General features: G+C 41.2%; 1 protein-coding gene across 3 annotated transcripts in view; it reads left to right on the forward strand.

The window, feature by feature from the left end:
• The window catches only part of LOC135488721 (transmembrane protein 135-like), a 94,376-nt gene that overhangs the window by 27,361 nt on the left and 45,831 nt on the right, over window positions 1-21,184 (forward strand). Inside the window, exons 1-3 of one of the 3 annotated variants that reach the window (XM_064773446.1) lie at window positions 4,301-4,443; window positions 6,864-6,991; window positions 9,481-9,570. In XM_064773446.1, the coding sequence (XP_064629516.1) occupies window positions 4,303-4,443; window positions 6,864-6,991; window positions 9,481-9,570 (359 nt within the window). In that variant the 5' untranslated portion in view covers window positions 4,301-4,302. Of the gene's footprint in view, window positions 1-4,300; window positions 4,444-6,863; window positions 6,992-9,480; window positions 9,571-17,372; window positions 17,463-21,184 lie in introns of those variants that run through there. The other 2 variants (XM_064773445.1, XM_064773447.1) reach the window with 2 other exon arrangements.

Genomic DNA, 21,184 nt, shown 5'->3' on the forward strand with positions numbered 1-21,184 from the left:
AGTGCGCAACCGCGGCCGACCCAAGCCAAATCGGCAACTGAGGCATGCAAGGCTTTCCTCTAATTTAAATCGCTTTATTTGACCAAATCTTCGTTAAATGCTCCCAAATAACCAATGAGCAGAAAGCTTTCGGTGCCCTTTCATGGTTCCTTTATGAGAAGCTGACCCATACTGGGCAAGGTAGGAAGAGATTAATTAATGATGCCTCGGAGAACGATCTATGAGGTTTTAAGGGAGGCCTTCCTTGGTGCATGTGTCATGCGTACCGATCAGAAGTTGTCAAACAACCCTGTCAGGAAATAATGTGACCCATTATAATTAGCCCAACACTAGAGCGTGAAGTGCTCAATTAGGAAACTATCCCTCCTCATACACAATATAACAATAGAATAATTCTATAACTGAGGCTTAAAGTTCATTATCACCTCTTTAGCAAACAATACTTAAAGTTATTTATCTCCTCTTTAACAAACAATTACTGTTTCGGTGAAACTATCTTTCTGCTTTGAGAGGGTCAGCAGACGACAAAGCCGATCCACAGACACACAAAATAAATTAACTACATTTTTTTATATCGACGTTTCCTTGCTGTGATCAACTTTAATCTTCTAATCTCCTTTTTTGCTAAAGCCTTCCACAACTTTTGACATTACGTTTGTTGACGTGGATAGTGCAGCTAAACTAACAAGAATGATGCGGAAAATGAGACGCACTTTTCCAAAATGTGTCGCTGTTACACAATCTATTAGAGTCATCATTACTGTCGTCATTGAACACATTATTCCGTACTTCTGTATAAAAATATATAAACTGGGGTTACATCATGGCTTCAGGTAGTGAAATGAAGAAGAAAATTGGTAATAAAGGCCCGCAAAAGTCCTGAACAATGCCGCCATAATGATCAATGCCTAGGCCAGTCAGTCCTCGGGGGATCACAGAGCACTCAGGTCGCCGTGGTCTTTTTTCTTGCCGCTTTTGCTATAAACTATTGTAATAATACAATAGTGTCGAGTACAAACACAAAATTAAGCACTCAAGACCCACTCGAATCCGGCTAAGAGTAATTCTTCTATGGTTAATATTTGCTTCTAAGCAAATCTTTTTCGTCCGGAACTAAAACAACCACTTCAACAATTTGTGCATAATTAATGTTTATTAATATGCTAGGTAGCTGTGAAAGTGCGACCGATAAAGGGTGTTTTCACACTCAGAGGTGCTTGACCATTGATTAACATGAAAGGATTAAGGAATTACCCTATAAAGTGAACATAGGAGGCGCTATGCCCTAATAAAATGTCCAACAGAAAAAAACCCACATGGAATGTACGTGTATTTTGTTACTTATCAATGACCAATGACAGCAAATAATATCCAGTTATCACATTCTTTTTGAACTTTTAGCGAGTGATAGATGGGCCTCATCATTTCGAAATGGAGTAGATCATGCATGAATTGAATATGTAGGTTTATGTAGGTGTGTGGCCGTGAGAAATAATGTCAGAGATAAGCTTATACAATGTATTGAAATACCAAAAGAGTGACGCCTGAATCACATAAATCGTGACGTCAGTTGCACTTTTATGCGTTGCCGTCAATCTCCCAATCTCGAGGACAGCTAGAATTTGCTCCGTTGATCAAACGTACGCTAGTCCTTCACTTAGCAACCGTTACCAGCGACGAGGCTTGGAGATTGTATTACCGTCAGCCGTGTGCAACACCCCATACACTCTGACGTCACGCGCACCTTGTTCGGCTTTCGGCTTAAAATGTCTAATATCTTTTGTCGCATGCATAAAAGTTCCATGTTTGTCATCAGGTGTAGTATCTGTCTTCGGAAGAATGGTCACCAAAGCACTACGCCGATAGACCGGCATGGGGAATACATACTTCTGTTTTATTAACACAGACCCTGCCACTTTGATCTCCGGGTTAGAAATTCCACGTTAGAAATATTGACCTGTTAGTCTAACCCTAATTCTAACGTGAACTCTGATGTGAGCTACTGCCTTCTATCGATAAAAAATGAAACGACGTCCTCGTTTTGGCGGGACCGTCCGGTGTAGCTGCAAAAAATGTCCCCTGGAAAAAGTGTCCGTCCGCTGTGATATGGATCTGTAGACACTCATGACATTCAATACCTCCGAGATTAAACACGCATCCTTAGTTCTCGGACACTTCACGCTAAAGACGTTTAAATCGTTTACATCTGCCAGGCCCGACCTTGTCTATAACAGGAACGTGTAGCCGATACACTGCATGTACTTGTGATTCCTAAAGAGAATCGACTCAAACTTCAGTCCACGTTGCGGCCTGAAGTTGGATAGGCTACTGGTGAAAAAAAACCGCACTCGCGAGTCGGTGTTGGCAGAAGATGAAGTCAAAAAAGCACACGTCATTACTCAAAAGGTTGATGTTATAGAGAGAGCTTAATCCCACTAGTTTCAGTCTTTCAAAGTGATTCACATAATTACCCTGCTCTGGCCTGTACACGTTAATAATTCAAGCTCTCTGGGTCTGGGGGTAAGGTTCGACCTGCAGCTATAGGACTGACTTCATATATTGCTCAAAGACGAAACACTATAAATTCCAAGAGTCATTTCCGGAAAAATCTTGCTGCGATTACGGTTGATCTGCCCGACGATCAATGAATGAAAGAATATAGCTGCGCCCTACTCGCCTCAACATGCGCGCAAAGAAACTCAGAGATGCGATTGACGTTGTGGCTTCCGGAAAACCACTCGCAAGACTGGTACTTAGGTACTACCAGCTACGAAAATTATCAACAAAACATCTTCTAAATCCATAAAGATAATAGAAAGAGGACACTTCCTTTGTCATCTTATCCTTGCTTTTTTTCCTATAATTTTTGCCTTAACGGTCGTTATTATTCCTGACTGGTATTGTTGAGGATCAGGTAGGCCAAAGCAAGATGACACACTCCGCCGCGAGATGTGTTGGTTTCATTTCAAACCCGTGAATGATGTTGGGAGACTGCATGGTGTATTGTTTTGTGTCTGACTTCATCAACCAGTTAATATCATTGTTGTTCTGGGCCAATTTGCTCAATCGGCGTTGGAGGTAAACGCCAGAGTGAGCTCAACTAAACGTTATCTCCTTCAGTAAATCTAATTGCAAAACTCCGATACAGACCATTTTATCATCTTGACCTCTTTCCTCGACCGGGTGACAAGACGAGGCCGGTCCACTGCGTCCAGAGTGTAATAAAACCCCATAAATATGGTGTGTTTTTTTCTCCAAGATGCAGGATTTGTCATCGAAACCAATCAGGATGCTACTGTCATTGATGTTTGAATGATTGACAACGCGAATGATTGTCACTATCTCCCAGATCATGGGGCGAAATAGGCTACACATCAAATAGCTCTGTCACTCTGACAGCTTTAATTAAGATTAATACAGTTGGGTCAACTGCGGGAATAGGCATAGACGGCAGCAGTTGGTGCAGCTGATGTATCGATAGATTCTAACACATCTCCTGCATCCCATATCTCAGCACGTTTGCAATAAGTAGTTAGAGCATTTGAATTTTAGGTCCAGTTTGTGTCCAGTGGCGTGGGGAGATTAAAAAGATGACTAAAACATTTTATTCGCCGTAGCATGTCACTTTGACTGAATCGTTGTCGGCTTGATTTTCGTTTAAAAATGTATGTATCAAATAATTTTATTAAATGCTATATTAAGCTGATAGGAAATAACATATTTTACATAATGGGGTTCCAGGCATGATACGACACTGCTGTATACAGCGTGTATGTAAAATACAGGACTTTGCACTTTATTTGAACTGCCATATCTAATTTCTCTTTGGGAATTCAGATCTAAAAGAGGTCACAGTTTTGTCGTCAGACTATAGGCGCGAGCAGAGGGGCTAGTTTGGCCATATTCAGGTGACTAATATACATAGTAAAGGCCCTTTCATGTCAGATTCAGCACTAAATATATTCCTCGTACAAGCATGAATCTTTTCGACCTACTGTGAGATGTGAGAGACCCCTGTTGGTGACTTCGTGTAATATTGTCTGCCTAGCTGCTGCCTATATTGTCCCTTTAAGGAAAACAAAGTTAGGTACCTATGTAAGTACCTTGCTCAAGGACAAAACGACAATACAGCGGTGATCCTTCCAAGACTCCATAACCCACGACATCCTGATAATGAGCCCGCTGCTCAACCACTCTAAGGGCCACTTCCGCACTTGACTAAAACTGTTAATTTCTGAATTTTGAATTTCGCGCCTTCAGCACTTTCGACTGCACATGCGCATGAACCCTGAACCGGGCAAGATGGCCGCCTATAGTAAATTTTTGACGCACACTTGTTACGAACTTGGACACACTTGGACACCCTCTTGCCTTCAAGCAAGCAAAGATATAGCTATCTATGGCTTGAAACATTCATTCAAAATATATGCACCGCTATATATTGTAAGTTTAGTTGATCTGGATCGGCTGCAATCGCGCTTATAAGGCGCAATCCCGATATCCGGATTCTCGGTGTAGTGTCTCGCATGCATGTATTAGTACATACATTGTTTCAGTGTGACCTGTGGTAGTCGCCCTGGGCCTGGAGAAAGGTCCTAGTCTACCCTGATTTTCCAAGATTGCTGAGGGACTTTTTGCTAGATAGACCATGCTAATACAGATTCGATTCAATTCCTGAAGAGAATCTCATCTGATTCTGAGGAATTTGTATTGTGTTGCCACATACTGTAATAATAGGTAACCGGAAAAACGCCGACCGACCGACAGACCGACCGACCTACCGACCTACCAACCAAGGAGTTTCGTAGTTGAGTCTCAGGTCTCATAAGTCAATGTGATATATCCAATCCACGATAGCAGGTCATGTGAAATGAAATTGTAAACAAGCGCATACGTGCGCTGTTCAAATGACAACAAATGCATGTTTCGCGTTGCAGTTTGTGCATTGCATCGGTCGAGACATTCGAGTAGAAAAACTACAGTGCATAGATTAGGCCCAAATAATGTTTTTATATCCACCGACCATGTAGACAAAGCATATCTTTAGAGTATCGTTATCAGTTCCTTACCGCGTGGGCTCGTTTTCGCGGTATAATTGACTGGAGATGCTGCTGTCAGACACTTGCGGTTACAGACAGGTCGTCATCATTGTATTTACGCATGTGCGAGTAACCGGATGTAAACAAATCCACGTGTTTTACGAATGGAATACCCATTCTGTAAATAAAAGCACGTGGAGAGCTATAAATATCTTCAATCAAATGCACGTGACTAAATTTGTTTACATCCCGTTACTCGCGCATGCGTAAATACAATGATGACGACCTGTCTGTAACCGCATGTCTGTCAGACATGTCGGAATCCATCACGTCCATTGCGCTGGGCACTACACAGATACATGTGCTATAGAAAAACGAAAGGGATACTGTTTATGACGGTAGGTCGGTAGGTCGGTCGGTCGGCGTTTTTCCGGTTACCGTAATAATGTAGACGAAGAAGTTTGTTTTGGCGCTGACCAGTCATGCGTTTCACATGGAACAAAGGATCGCCGTGTCTCTGAGCATTGTCTCAAGTTGGCTTAGACCTCCTGACGTGTTCTGAGTGTGCGCATTTGATTTATTTTTTGGCGCTGATTCGTCGTCTTCGAAAAGGACAACCATACCGACCTTTTCAAGTTTGTTTCGGCGGCGGTGCTGCCTCTGTCACTGACCGGTCGTGCGTTTGACCTGGAACAGTGTCAAGGGTGCAGTGGCTTATGGCATTGTCCGAAGTCGGCTTAGGCCTTCTGACCTGTTAGTGTACGCATTTGATTTGTTTTGGCTCTGATTCGTGTTGTCGCAAACTACGAAGGCCTGTGTTTCAGAGATGTTGTGCTCACAGGTCTGGTTCGGATAGAGTGCCAGTAGCCTTTTGCTGGACAAGCTAGAATGGTGAATGACTGCACTGAAATCAACTACTGTAGCAGTGTCAGTAGTCCGCTGATTGCCAATCGGCAACCTAGCACCTGAACTGAAGTCATCCATGTCAACATCAACTTGCCTGCTTCCAATTGCAACCACCCTTGTCCTCACCTAAGCTCATGACATTGCACATGTTGACATGGCTGCTGATGGCAGAGATCTTTGTCAAGAATCTGTGGATATCTGCCATTCTGCATTCATGCAATACCAGGGAGTGAATAAGCATACAGTCCAAATCACAACTGACATCGTTCCTGCCTCGCGTCATTGACACGCAACGTACCTGCAAGTTACGCACCAATGACTCACTCATCTCGATGTTTCACATATGCGCGACCTATCTACACAACTCACGCGCGACCGACGCGCTGGTTTGCGGGTCAATGACGCAAATTTAAAGATGACAATATTGTGATTTGGACTAGACATGGTGTTGGTCAGTTGTGAATTGGGCAAGCAAGTAATGATAATGTAGCCTGCCTTGAAATTAGGTTACCACAGGTGGGTGGCCGACTCCGAATATCAAAACCTGACATCTACTGGCAGCTGACTTTCTGTTTCCCCTTTTTGTTTTGAATTTGTCTGCTGACTAGTGGTTCAGCTAAAGAGGTTTAGCAAGGCACGGCACTCTGCCTTTTTGAAATTTCTTTCTATTGCCCTGCCTTTTTGCATCATTGGCCGATTCATTTCCATTTGAAGCAGGGCGCTGCACCCTGCCTTTTTCAGACTGCCTTCTTCTGCCCTGCCTTTCCAGATTCTTGGCTGAGACACTGGCGACAAGTTTAAAAAATAGCACGATACTAGGGGCCAACCGGACAAAAAAGCTAAGAAAAAACCTGAGCCTCCGCCAGTGGCTGTAAATTCAAAATACTACGATAAATTTGAAATTCGTTTTAATTGCAGATCAGTGCCATCCTCCGCCGTAAGGGATTTGACTACTACCTCAAGAAGTTGATGCCTGAAATCCTCCAGTCGACGGTCTTCCTTGGCACCAATGCATTCTCTTTCATTGCCTCGTTTTGTTTATGGAGGTAAGTCATTCTAACATCTATGGAACTTCTTAGCGGACAGCTCTCTATTTAAGGACACTAGTTTTGGTCCGAAATTGGTTGTTTCCATTCGATTTGACCTCTTGAATCTGAACATCTCTCTATGGAGAACATTGTCAGTCCCGACGGTATCCTCAGTAGAGAGCTTCTTCTGTACATTGATTGCATTATTTTTTTCAATTTAAAAATACATTTTTTTTGGTTTTTTTACGTCAACTTTGTATAAATGTGTATCGATCGGGTGTGAGGGGTCCTGGGTTTACCTTGTTGACATACCTGCTGACCACTGCATTACCTCGATGATCTCTAATAACATGAATAATGCATTCCTTTGGTTTTCGATGCTCACTGTTAAGATCGCTTGCTCTTTCTACTAGTGTTACCTGCAAATGATAGTGCAATATATTTGGCAGGTAATCTTAAAGGGAGAATATAGGCAGCAGGTCGGCAGGCAAGACAGAGTTACACGAAGTCACCAATAGGGATCTCTCACATCTCACAGTACGTCGAAATGATTCACGCTTGTATGAGGAATACATGGTGCTGACATGACCCGGCCAGGACCCTTACTGTGTATATTAGTCACCTGAAGACAACCAAATTAGCCTCTCTGCTCCTGCCTATATAGTCCCCCTTTAAAACATATTTGAAGGAATAATTGTCTCAGAATTACATCTTTTTATATGTGCCCAAAGTTCTGAAAACAGACTCCACCTTGTCTTGATCAACATAGATCATGACAGAAAATCAAAAGTTCTATGGACAGCTGTGGCATGATAGATCTTTCCATTTCTGTTGTCAAATAAAGCTTTTTTAACGAAGCAAAAAATTGGAAATGTCTCATCCCTGATAGCAGGGTGCCCCAATCTGTCATGTACAGCTCTGATCTGAAGAGATTCAAAATCGAAACGGTCACAGCATTTAGAGAAAGAATAGAAATTCATCCCTCTTATAAAACGACTGCTTCAAATATCAGGCTTTGATACAACATCCCCACATCTAATTTTGAAATGTAATGGCCATAAGACACTGTGCAATATGGTGGCCATCTTCAATTTGGTCTACATTGGTTTTAATTCAGGAAAGGTACTAATAGATTTCGATGAGTTTGTACACTTTTGTCACTGTCAAAATTTGGTTAATTCTTAACTATCATTATATTTGGGTAAGTCAGAGAATACTAATAACCTCTTACACGCCTAACATATTACAATCTGAATTACCCTTCCTTAGGATAAAACTGTCATGCAGGGCGTTGAAAAAGTTTTTTCTCTCACTCTTTGAACAATCGGATGTCATTGCGGATTAGGTTGTCAAAGCGTGAAGCTCTGTCAGTTTAAAATTTCACAAGCTAATTCTGATGTTAGTCTGTCATTCGTGGATGACGGGGAGCTGATTGTCACAATTCTTGCTGACGTCGGCACAAAATATGCGTTTGATACTAGAGAGAGGCAATGCATTCATTTCCTGTCTCGAATCATAACAGCAACCTTGCTCATCTTGTTGGTAATTCTCCTGTTAAGGGACAAGTTGGTTTTCCTACGCATTAGTATAGGAGGGACCCTCGGTCAAGAATCAGAATGGTAAAGCTGGTTAGTTATTGCTTGGCCCAGATTCTGTATTACATAACCATCCCGTGGTTGGCCCAGCAAGGGTTAAGAAAAAAACCATTTCCTATTGATCTGTACCAAAAAAAGATAGACTGCCTCGGGAGGGGGTTGGTCACTCCCGATGACATGTATTGAGCATCCTCGTACCAATATACAGAAGAACCTCCCTTAGCGGACACCTCTCTATCAAGGACACTAGTTCTGGTCCCAAATTGGTTGTTTCCATTCAATTTTACCTCTCTTATCAGAACCGTGTACCTCTCCATTAAGGAGAGAACTTGTTAGTCCAAAGGGTGTCCTTGATAGAGAGGTTCTACTGTTGTTGTGACATGAAGTGCAGGATTCATGGGGGAGGGGGGGGGGCAAATAAGCCCCAATCTTCAGTGGAGCTGCACAATGTCAATATGGCGTGGGCATACTTCAAAAGATTATACCCACCTCTCCCATCGGGCCCTGATTTTCAACTCTCCATTACTCAGATAAACTCTAGTCTTATTTCCCAAACTCGAGTTGGGAAAATAAAAGGGTTTGTGTATGAGCTTGTTTTACATTGCAGCAATAGGGGATGGGGATGAAAAACATGCCAGCAAAAGGGGGTGGAGATTTGAGATTGTTGTGATCGCTAGAGGGGGGGGCCTACCATAATCTCTGGGTACAAGGATGCTCTACTCATGTAATTGAGAATGACCGACCGGAGGACTGCCCCTAGTAGATCTTTGACAGACTCTGTTGATTTGTTTGCTAGCTACTTTCTTGTTGTTTATGATATGTATGTGTGAATGATTGTATTCTTTTCTTCCAGAAACACACTTTCAAATCTGCCATTTTGCCAATTTCGTTTGATTTGATAATGTCTTTCAGGAAGTTTGTTGGTTTTTACACATACTACAATGTGTTTATTTGTGGCATCCCAGCCGGGGCGTTGTCCGTCCTGTGTGAGAGGAAAGACAGGTAACAGTATGATCAGAAATGAAATAGAGAAGGTATGGCAAGTAAAATGTTCTTCAAAAGGCTTTCTACAAACAAGCAACTCAAAATTGTTGGATTATAATCGCTACTACTACATGTACTTTGTGTGCACAACAAAAGAATCACTTGTCTGTGGGTAAAAGGGTAACTGTTGGGTTTGATATTTATTGTAGGTCTGTGCGATCACTGATTCATGTCCAGGCAGCTATGATGACCACCATGCAGACAAGCGCTTTTTGTCGCATGCAATCAGGATTGTAGGTTGCAGTGATTTATATCATTTGTTTTGTTGGGCATTTTTGGTGTTCACAATTTCGATCCATTCAAAGGCAATCCACCCAAACATTTGTGCAAATCCGCTATTGATGACGTCATTGGCACCAAAAACTACTTCTTTTGACCTCAATTAAAAAAAAAATTCATGGTGCCCATCAACTGACCATGTGCACATTTAATAAAAAAAACACTTAGATTGGTGAAACTGTAGTATTAATATCCTTTGACCATTTTGTTAAGCCATATCAAGATGGCATATATAATAATAATAGTGACTTCTTTTATAGCGCTTTTCATCGTATTATCTTTTGTCTCAAAGCACTTTACAGTCACAAACATTATTACCCAGCCTACTCGGAGACCTTTCTGGAGAACCAGAGGCAGCCACAATCTAGCGCACACAAGGACATTTCAGGCCAGTTGAGAGTTACAAAGTGGCACAGGCGGGGTACCGAACAGGGGACCTCCTGATCACAAGGCCGACGCTCAACCGTTGTGCCACCGTACTCCCCTGTATATAAATACATCCTGGCATAAACCAGCGGCAGTGGTTTTCAATATACTCCGCCTGTCGTCGATATTTGAAACCCGTGGTAAAATCCATACCCTTCAGATGGATTGTAGCGGTAAAAAAAAGTGGCGCCCAATCGCAGTGCCGCAATCAAACGTTGCAGCATCGTTATCAAAGCAAGCCTTTTCATTGGTAGTTTACCCGACTGCAGACGCAGTAGCAAGCATGTTTACATTGTGTCTGCATGACAATTTGCAATTGCCATTATACCAATTACAGTTTATGCCCCCCCCTCCCCCGCTGCTGGTGTAATAAATTTTACAACAAACACGAAAGCAGTGTGTGTTACAGCGTAAAATTGGTATGGAATATTTAAAAAACAAGGCCTTAGAAAGTTGTAGTCTATATTGAACTCATTTTAAAATCTGTCTTATGGAATTATACAACACATGTACAGGTGTGTCAAATAGTCAGGACTGCTGCTCTTTGCAGTTAATTTTATTGCTTTTTCTCAGGGTTTTGTATGACGAGGAGTAAAATAAGCTTCATCTCAGAATGATATTTATAGGGAATTGCTCATTTTGACCTGCAGAGCGTTAACAGACTTGTTTTTCACCTGCTACCGTTGCTGATATTTTCTGCGATGTCACGTGATGAAATCTATGATATGATTGGTTAATCTCTGTGGGCTTTAACGCGAGGTTAAAAATGATAACTGATAAGCTGTCTCGGAGATCAAAGGTGTTGAATTCATCACTTAGGCGATGTAAATGGGCAAAGGTGCATTGTTCTGATGGAAGATCTCTGTCAACGCTTCAAGCTCGCGAGCCACGGATGTGACGTGGTATCATCCTCCTACAGGGAAGGTTTTCCTGTCTCTACTTGAGCAAGTCAACATAAGACTTGCTGTATCACCACCATTCAGAACAGGGAGTGTTTTCCTTCTATTTTAGTGTGACTTTTGCGATTTGTTTTTAACCCTTTCACACCTACATGTATCTGAAAATAACGATTTTCGAAGAAATAGTTGGACCCAATAAAAATATTTCACGTTGTTCCAACAGCCCACTACTGTTACAGTCAGTTAGACATTACCAAGAAGTGATAAGGACTAGGCTTTATGAATTCTTGATTTTGTCTTAAAAAAGAAACAGTTTGCTGTGCACTAAGTTCATCATACCAGGCGATATACAAAGAAGGTTACTTTCGATTTTGAATGACCCCCACAAAATCAATCATAATTTTACCAAATTTCTGTCACATGTAGCTAATTATGGGCCCCAGACCAACAGTCTGGGGACCATATTGAGATTGCTGGAAGTTCTATATTCTTCTATCTGTTCACCCACAAACATTATTGTGAGTGTTCTCTAAAACACCTAAATAAACCAAAAATCTTTCTTCCGTATACCACCAAACATAACCCCAACCATTCAACGTCACCAAAGACTTTTCGAAATTTGGATAGTTTTGATGACTTTGAAGCGTTTTTATGCGCCGATTTTTCTGATTTGCTTTCAAATCTCCGGCACGACACGTACATTAGCATATAAGCTCCGCCCCGTAATGGTGACGTCATATCCTCATGCATCATGGCGGCGGTATCTCTTTGCCGAAGTGGGGGATCCCCCGAAGTGGCGAGCTGTCGAGTATTTTGAGCAAAGAACGACGGTTGAATGTAGGAATAAAATAAAGGAATAGCCTTAAATGCTTATCGATGATCCATCCTGCCCATCTGAAAAGGTTAGGGTGTTGTTTAAATGTTATTGAGCGTGTGATTTTGAGAAAGCGCGAGCGTGTTTGTCCGGAAATAGATCATCCGCGAAACGGAATAGACTTCAATCCTCCATACGTGTACTGTGTGGGCCCGTGGGGGCTATCAAATTTGCTGACAAGCAAATTTCAAATTTCTAGTTCCTATTTGTTTCTAGTTTGATCTTACCTTCACTAGCTACTGGCATTTTAGGATTTACATCTTTCGAAACTTTTGTACCTGAGTATAAGCTGACTGTTCGCCATGCAGTTAAACTCTCAGACCACAATAATCATGCTCCCCTTATTATTTTGAAATTTTGTAGGCGGTGAATAATGCCGAGGTCTTGGGGGATCTAAACAAATATGGGGCAAACTTCCATAAGCTCACCCTCAGAACATAAACAAAATCAATGTGGATTATTACTCTTGTCCGAGAATTTGATCGGTGACAAACCACAAGGGGTCAAATTTTTACGGCTCCTGAGAGGTTGATAAATTTCAATGCCTATTGTGCAATCACTTATGTAGGTAATGAAATCAAACTAATTTGAAATAAAATCACTGATCCTAACATGTGACCAAAGTTAGGTAAATCCATGATTGAAATTATGAGAGTTATTCAAAGTCAAATGTTTACAATCTATTTTATGTCACCGAGTATAAGAGCCATTGATAATGAAGACGAAACACCTCCAAGCTTTCATATTTTCCATAAAACATCAAACTCTCTCGGTGTACTTATAGAAAAGTACAAATTACATCTCCATTTGCAAATTAAATCAGAGCCGCTACTAATCTCTCTTTGGGAAAAATGTCTCGTCTTCAAATCTGATTCAGAGCATTGTAAGTACAGAAACATTATTTTCGGCCTGATCCCCAATTTCAAACAAATCTTTAGTCGCAGTTGATACAGCAGAAGGCTACGTACCGCTTTTTGATGTTGTGAGCGCAAGAACAAAAAAAGCAACTCTGAAAGCTTTTGATACAAAATCATCTACTTTTCTCCGCATTGAACAATCGCAAGGAGATGTTTGTTATACATGATAGAAGAGGCAGTACACTTTATGATTAACTCGTCGAGTTTTTCCTAACACACAAACACAACCCTAGGCTGTTTACTCATATCTAATAGTCGACATAAGCACTATACAGAGCGCTTGGCAAACAACAAAAGTTGCCGTGTGATTTCTTCTTGGTATGAAAAGAAACGCGCAGCGCATTGAATGAGACGAATCCTAAGATGTACCGCCTCACACAATAACTACAGAGACATGAAGACGACACACTCAGTCAGATTAGCTCTATATGATCAGAACGACTCCATCAGAAGTAATTGTGCAGCTTGCTTTTCCCCGCTCCTATAAACAAGTCGTTTCATCTCGCGACGACTTCACATCGCGAGAAGCCAACCAAGTGAAGTTTTTCTCACATCCCGACCAACGTTTCAACGAACACAACAAATCACAGGTTTCCCAGTCAGTTGCATTGAGAATACTCCCAGATTTTTCGCTTTGCAATTCAATCTTTGGCACTTTCCGACAAAGAGTTAGGATTAAACATGATAAATTTTTTCGGGTTGCTTTTAATGTGTATCTGGGCATTGTATGAACTTCTCTCAAGAGAAATGGTGAAATCATAGATGAACTTCACCAAACTAATATCAATAGATCAACTTATATTTAGGATTGCCTTTACAAATGATGTGTCATGAAGACGATTTAGATTTCATAAGTGTGATTCAGACTTGCTACTATATAAAAGGATCTGACTGTTTCCTGTGTTATAAAAAGCAGCGTACAAGGGGACATGAAAATAGTACATTTTACAACCCGCAGATTGAAGCAGTATCCAAAACTAATAATTTTGTTGTAACAGAGTGCCAAAAAAGAGGGTGGTTTCAGGATGTATCCAAAAATGTACACAAACATTCTACCAACTGAAAAAAATTCACGCCGGACAGAAGCAGTATCCCAAACCCAACAACCAATCAAACGGAAATGAAGCAATGAAGAACATTTTACCAGCCATCGAAATTTTAAAGTTTTGTATTTCTTGTATTTGTGTTATCAATCTGTCTTTATTTGACTTTCATCCTACACTGTTCCTGAACTATATGATGGTACAAAATATATCTCAATCAACGAGCACCATATAGTTTAGGACAGTGCCTTTCATCCCTTTTTGTTGTCTTGTTCATTTCTTTGAAACTGTTTTCTTTTCATGGCTATTTGTATTTTCTGGCTTTTAGCAGTGCTGCACCCTTGCCCCTGACCCCCCTTTCCTCCTTCTGTAATGAAAATATGCCTTGCCCAGAACTACCAATCCTCACCAATAAATAAGCGCCAAAAACTGAGCACCTTGGATGCCCAATGACGTAGATCTACGTCTTAAACATCCAGCCATTTAGGGCCCAATAACGTACATCAACGTCATCAAACAGGGGTCCTGAGGATCGTGGCAATCGTCTCTTTGAAAAATTGTAAGCTACATGAACTCGATCATCTGATGATTTTTCCTGAAGGAAAGGACTTTCCTAATTTCGGCAGTCTGTGTGTGTATGAGGTCTGGGGACTGTAAAATGTGCTCTTATAGGGTTTATGGTTATAAAAATATGAGATTTTTGATGAAAGTCCACTCTCTTTGAATATTATACAAGTAAGGAAGATCTAATATAAAAAACAAAAAAGCCTTTGTTTCAGTTGAAGGCTATTTTTTTAAAGAATCTGATGTTAAAGAAACTTCGGGTAATTCTCTCTTATGGAATTTTGTTTGCAATGTGGCGAAAGGAGGTTAAATGCAGGCACTGCAGAGGATAATCAGTAAAACCCATGTGCACCCAAGGTGTTCAAAATGGGTCACATTGCACAGCATTGCCACAAACTAGTACCATTTTCCATGTCCTTACTCAGTCTTTCCATACAGTTGATCCCGCATGTTGGCACCATTTGGCAGATTTTTGTGCAGAGGGCAGTCCTGTAGCACATGGGTCCTTCGTCAGTAATATAAAAATAGCACCAACAAACACTACATCTGTAGACAATGCACATATAATCAAGCATATTAGAATCCATACTTGATATACCTAAGTTGTCTGTACTTACATTTTGCCTAAAAGTGTTTCATATTTGCCCTTTACCTATCCAGGGTCCCAGGAAACCCACACAGAATCTCTGGTATACTAAAGCAGCTACGAAACTCAACCTTTCTCACAGCGATATCTATGCCAGCTATAATATAATAGCCCACTCCCTGACTTTGATCTCAAGACTTCTAGCATTTTACCGAATCAACATAGAAGTTGAGTCTCAGAGCACAAGCGACTTGTAGCAATCCGTCTTTAGGAATGCCTACTCACTTTGGCGCTATTGTCATGCATAATTGAAATCGACGTGGTCTTTATGTGCATGCCATAATGTTCGCATTGTCGGTTTGTTTTCCAAAGGAAATTAAAATGCCACAGGAATACGGTTGCTTGCTGTTCCTATTGAATTGACTACCTTTGAGGTTACAATCAAAATACTCTAGACTTCCACATCTTGAGTCAATCGGCTTGTTGAACATTAAGAAGCACTATCAGATGAATGGACAAGCCTAGAATAATACGGCTAATAAAAATCTGATTTCTTCTCTCGCACTATTTGCTATTAATAGTTTATAAGCATTGCGTTTGAGTGCCATAGAAACTGGATTACGGCGGAGATAAAATTTATTTGACCTGGTGTGGCAGCACTGTCTTGGGGAAGTTTATTCCCAGAGCTACATGTATTTTTGCATTTGTGTCATTGTTGGGCATTTTTCAAAAGTGGTCATCACCATGATTATTTTGAAGAAAAGTTACATATATCACACAGTGTTCTCCACAAGTCTATTTGTCAGTGTGGCCCACCCTACCTTGGTAGCTTACTACCCTACCTTGGAAGAGCCACCCTACCTTGCTCTAGAACTTTGTAGAGGGTTCCTATAGGGCTACCCTACCTCAAATTGCTGGTCACCCTACCTCAAATTGCTGGCCACCCTACCTTGTGTTGCACACTGGTAAAACCTCATGCAAATCAAGGGTATCACCCTACCTTGAGAAAACCCTGTGGAGAACACTGATCGCACTTAATACTAATAGAAATATTCATCAGAGGTAGATGGTGCACTGCTCTTGTGAGAACATGTTGTATAGGTTTTTGCCGAAGTCTGTTGTTCTGTCCATAAAAGATACTCTCTGTTGTCTGGCTCCGTTCGGCTAAAATATGAATACACGTTCTATTGTATAATGTAATTTTAGGCAGGCCACCCAAAAAAGGCACACCCTTCAATATGATTTTCAAAAGCTTCTTAAAGTGGTAAAAATGGGAAGCCACGATAGTTACTTTACCAGAATCTCAGATTACCAAAGACGGACACTACAATATTCGGTATTGTTAAAGAAACTGCCCAGGGCTACGTCCTTTGCTGTCCCAGTAATTTCTCTTACCACCATCTGAAGGGCTGCAACATCAAAACTGTATAAAGGGAAAAAAACAGTTCTTTGCAGCATAATGTCTTTGATTTGAACATTAGTTCAACGTTTCGGAGTTCTTTGATGAAACCCAGTCTTCTGGTTCAGTGAGTGAAAACTTTGGTCTACATGTGAGTTGCAATCGTAGAAAAGCTGCTTGCTATTTAGTGGTTCTTTTGAGCGCAAAATGGCTGTGACTGTCCTGGCCTTTTACTAACCATCTCCGCTCACAGGTTTCTCTTCCCTCTTAACTCCTCAGAAACAATAGATTCTGAGCGGGGCATTATTCTGGTTTATTCTTACAGATCGTTACCGGCTGTTTTTCATGAGTCACACGGCCGCCGCCTCTCGGCCAAGACATCATATTAGCATTATTATCAGGATATACGAAACGTCTTTTTTCCATACTTTATGTTAGATGAATCACTCACAAATTATTTATCCTTTCAGATAGGGTGAGGGCTGACCATCCTAATGGCTGATTAAGACCCTCGTAAACCCTTAGGCTAACCGGTTCTGCTTCCTTGTGAGAAAGAAAGCAGTATCTAACCAATTAGGATATTGTGTTGCAGAATGCAATTAGCCTTTTCCTTTTTGGCTCTGAGGCAGTGACTTGGGGACGTTGGAGCCAGGAGTAGCCCCTGGCGGTCTTTCTCGAGGCCTTGCTCCGGAAGGTCATATCTAACCACACCATGTAACCAATACTCTGTCCATCTCTTAGTGGTTTTTCTTCTCTCTCGTTGTATTCAACAGGAAAGTGCTTGGAGGGGTCTACATAACATCAGCTTTCCTTCCCGCGTTGTGCGCATCATTCATTGCCATCAGCCTTGAACGTAAGTCGAGGTAGGCCTGAAAGTTTACTATATCTTTATTGCCTAGATTAATTATGACATGGTAGAGGTCAACACCTGGGATACACATCTGAAATTGCTAAACCCTCTGACACCAAGGATGATCAGCAACAACATCTCTGAGGGTGCCCACCTCTCCGAGTCAAGGCTAACAGCCCTCACTGAGTGAATCCAGCCAGCCTCAGATTGAAGACTAACTCTAACTGGACCCTTCCATACGCTGTGTACTCCATTTACAGTTTCCTTGTTGCATTGAAGTTCTGCAAGGACATCCAAGGAGCACTTTTAAGGTTTTCAAACTGAAAACAACTAACTGTGACCCTACTCCGGCTTTAGCATTTGAACAAAAGATATTGGTGTATGGGAGTAATCAAAGCATACATTCCAACTCTCTTTACCGTAGCTCCTTGGGTGTCCTGGCATTGCCTCACCACAATATGGAATCCAAAAAATATTTAAAAGGGTCCAGTTTAGAGCTAGCCTTGAATCTGAGGCTGGATTACTCGAATAGGTGGTCAGCCTTGACTCGAAGAGGTGGGAAACCTTCCGAGATGTTGTTGCAGATCCCACCGAGTGACCCTGAACACCCTCCTCAACATTAATATGTAGATAATCTGTAAAATCCAGCCTGCATATATCAACGTTTACGTAGAGTCGCAGTGTAGAGTCGCAGTGTGGTGCATGAAGAAAATTGGTATTCTGCTGGCAAAATTACTTGTTGCTGTACTAGAGCAAAATCAACCATGCTGTACTAAATAAGAGATTTTTTGCATTCACTGCGACATTCAGGCTTGTGACCTGCCTGTGGAGAAGCCTTTTAATAGAAAGTAAAGATCATCATTTGTTCAAACCTCACCTGTGTATAAAGTGTTCCTGAAAAAAACAACAACTGAATGTCCAACATTTCATCAACACGATTTCAAAGTGTTGTCACTTCAAGTTATCAGTTGTTTTGCAATTGTAGAGGAGTGGACTGACAGGCGAGAATTTTTCTTGGTACATGACTAAAGTTATTGTTGGCAAAAAAAGTTCAAAAAACAAATATTTTAGCTTCAAGCTTAGTTCCCACTACAGATGGAAACATTGGTGAATGTGGAAAACCTCATGGCCTTCACAGTCATTTGATTAATTTCAATGTACATTTGTAAAGTTATTGGTTTGGCAATATGATGGACCAAAACGCATGTGAAAGTAACTGCCAGGGTTTCTTGCTGTTTTGAATCGTACCCTTTTCTTGCCTTTTTTCCAGCAGGCTCACACTTCATTTTAATAATCGAGCCAGGAGTTGACTTATTTTACATACATGTAGCCCTTATTTTTTGCTAAAACTTGACGTTACGACAACGGTATGCTTGCCCTTTCACTCTGAACATGTTGGATTTTAAGTCGTAAATGTAAAAACTTTCTTGGTTGTCACCCCTAGGTAATCTTGCCATGTTCAATTTAATCTGAAGTGAACCATCAGTCGAGTGGGTTCAAATGCGTTGCCCAACTTATTCCTTTTGGCTGAGGGTACTTTTTGCCAGAGTCTTCTCCAGAGAGTAATGTATGTTGTTTGCCATGACGTACGAAGTTGAGGATACATGTACCATACATAAACATGTACATGTAGTTTTGGAACGTATCGTAGATTTTGAAAAATCTCTTTCAGGTGTTCAGAGAGGGTTAATAGACACATTGTCCATCATCCAGCCTCCATTGCAACACAGAATCTCACACTTCATCATTTCATCGAAGCGATCATCTTAGAATCTTCATCAATTGTATCTGACCAAATTAGCATTAATAAACTAGCGGGTATCAATGCTATACTTATCTCCTTACTTCTATTATTCACCAATGGTATAGCCGGCTAATTTCGTAAATGACGGACTAGCCGGGAAAGTAGCTTTTAATTAGCTCATATTGATCAGTGGTTTTCTCTCGTGTGTGGGTTTACCCCATGGGTTCTATTGTTTTGGCCAGTGCAGGCGGTCAGCTTGGAGAATTTAGCGCAAATTAGCTCTTTGGCCATCTTGGGATTAGCAAGCAAGCGGGACTTGCATGGTGTCGATGATGCTGGCTTAAATAGTGACCAGTGATTCTGAAAATTACTAGATTCTGTTCCTCTGACCCTGCTTCCTCCAGAAACGGCAGGGAATTTCGAAATGAGCAAAGAAATGTTAGGGCAACTGGAATATAGGGCAGAGTTTGTACCTTTCAGTGACAGAAAGTGCATTAATTGACTCTGATAAAAACATCAGCTCTTTTAGAGGGGCAAGGTGCTGGAGTTTACCCAACTGCCCTGCCCTTAAAGTTATGTGAGTTGCATCAGTTTCACCAAGTGTAAAAAAAGTGGTAGGGTTCTGTTTTAATGATTGCCACAGAAGAATTCTTTGAACCTCTTGGTAACGTTGGTATGAAAAAATACTCCTCTTATCTCATTGAGATGTGAACTGTTTGAAGATACTAATCATAAAACAGTTGACATCACAGCCTTCGGGCGTTGCTGTTCATAACCTGGGTTGGACACTTGAGTGTGTTGAGTTCACTGTCGACATGATTACATGTAGGAAGACAACACATTTAAAAGCAGGGGTTCAAAATGACACATTTTTCTTTGCGTGGTGCTCTATTAAAGCAAACAGAATGAAAGCCTTGAACATAGGGTTATCAATTTAGAATATCATGTGGTAGCTTTCCCGTGCCTGCTAAAGATCCCGAGTATTTCATTTATGCAAACATAACCCCCTTGGACGTTAGGCTGAAACCAATCAACATTGGCTGATTCAGGCGTGCGGGATGTACCGACAACGGCTAATGCTATTGTGCTTGTCCGAAAAACACACAAAACGTACCTTGCGTTTAATCCCCTGGAAAAACACGATGAAATTCCACGTGGTCCAGGTGCGAGGTGGCGATAAAGAAAGATCAGAGGATGGGTTTGCCGTCAAGACTTTGAGTGTGAAATTGGGATCAATCTATTGATCGGCATTGTTGAGTTCTGTTTGACTTTCTATCGATGTCCTGAGTAGTCCGTTGTGATATCTTTTGCTCCACATTTGATGGACTCCGCCCTTCTGTTTTATGCGATTCTGGTCAGCTTTTCCTGGGGGATACAAAAACTTGTCCTCAGTCATTGTTCCGGTTTATGTGGCATGTTACTTCTTGTACGTGTATTGCTGATCTTGTATTTTGGGAGATGGAAACGTACCCTGGCAGAAGATACTGATATGCGGCTAGTTACATGGGCGTTGGAACACTTGCTCAACCAGAAGTGACCAGAAATGCTGACTGTAAACTACTGCAAGCTTGGAAATATTTGCAGTCATGCAGTTTTGTCAAACTGTTACTTTGTCATACTTTTAATTTAGTGTTTTGACAATGGGCCTGCAACAGTGACTTTAATTAGATTTCTCTTTCATGGCAATTTGTGTTCTTCACAATCATCAATTAACATGAAAATAAAAGGCACACGAACATGTTTTACAGTACCACAACCTTGGCCCAGGGACAAACCCTATAGCATATCTCAGCTTACGTAACAAAAGACAGATTTATTCATAGATCTCTTTGGCAAGCTAAGGTGGTTCGCCTTTCTGAGCCAAGTTGGGTTGCACCAGTAACAATTCGAAATAGCAAAATGGTTCAGGTAAAAGTCAGGGCTCAAGATAACCCCAAAAAGTGTCTTTTGAAGCTGCAGCATGAAACTTGGCCCAGGACCCTAAATATTCA

This window comes from Lineus longissimus, chromosome 5 (genome assembly GCF_910592395.1).
Source record: "Lineus longissimus chromosome 5, tnLinLong1.2, whole genome shotgun sequence".
NCBI classification, from domain to species: Eukaryota; Metazoa; Nemertea; class Pilidiophora; order Heteronemertea; family Lineidae; genus Lineus; species Lineus longissimus.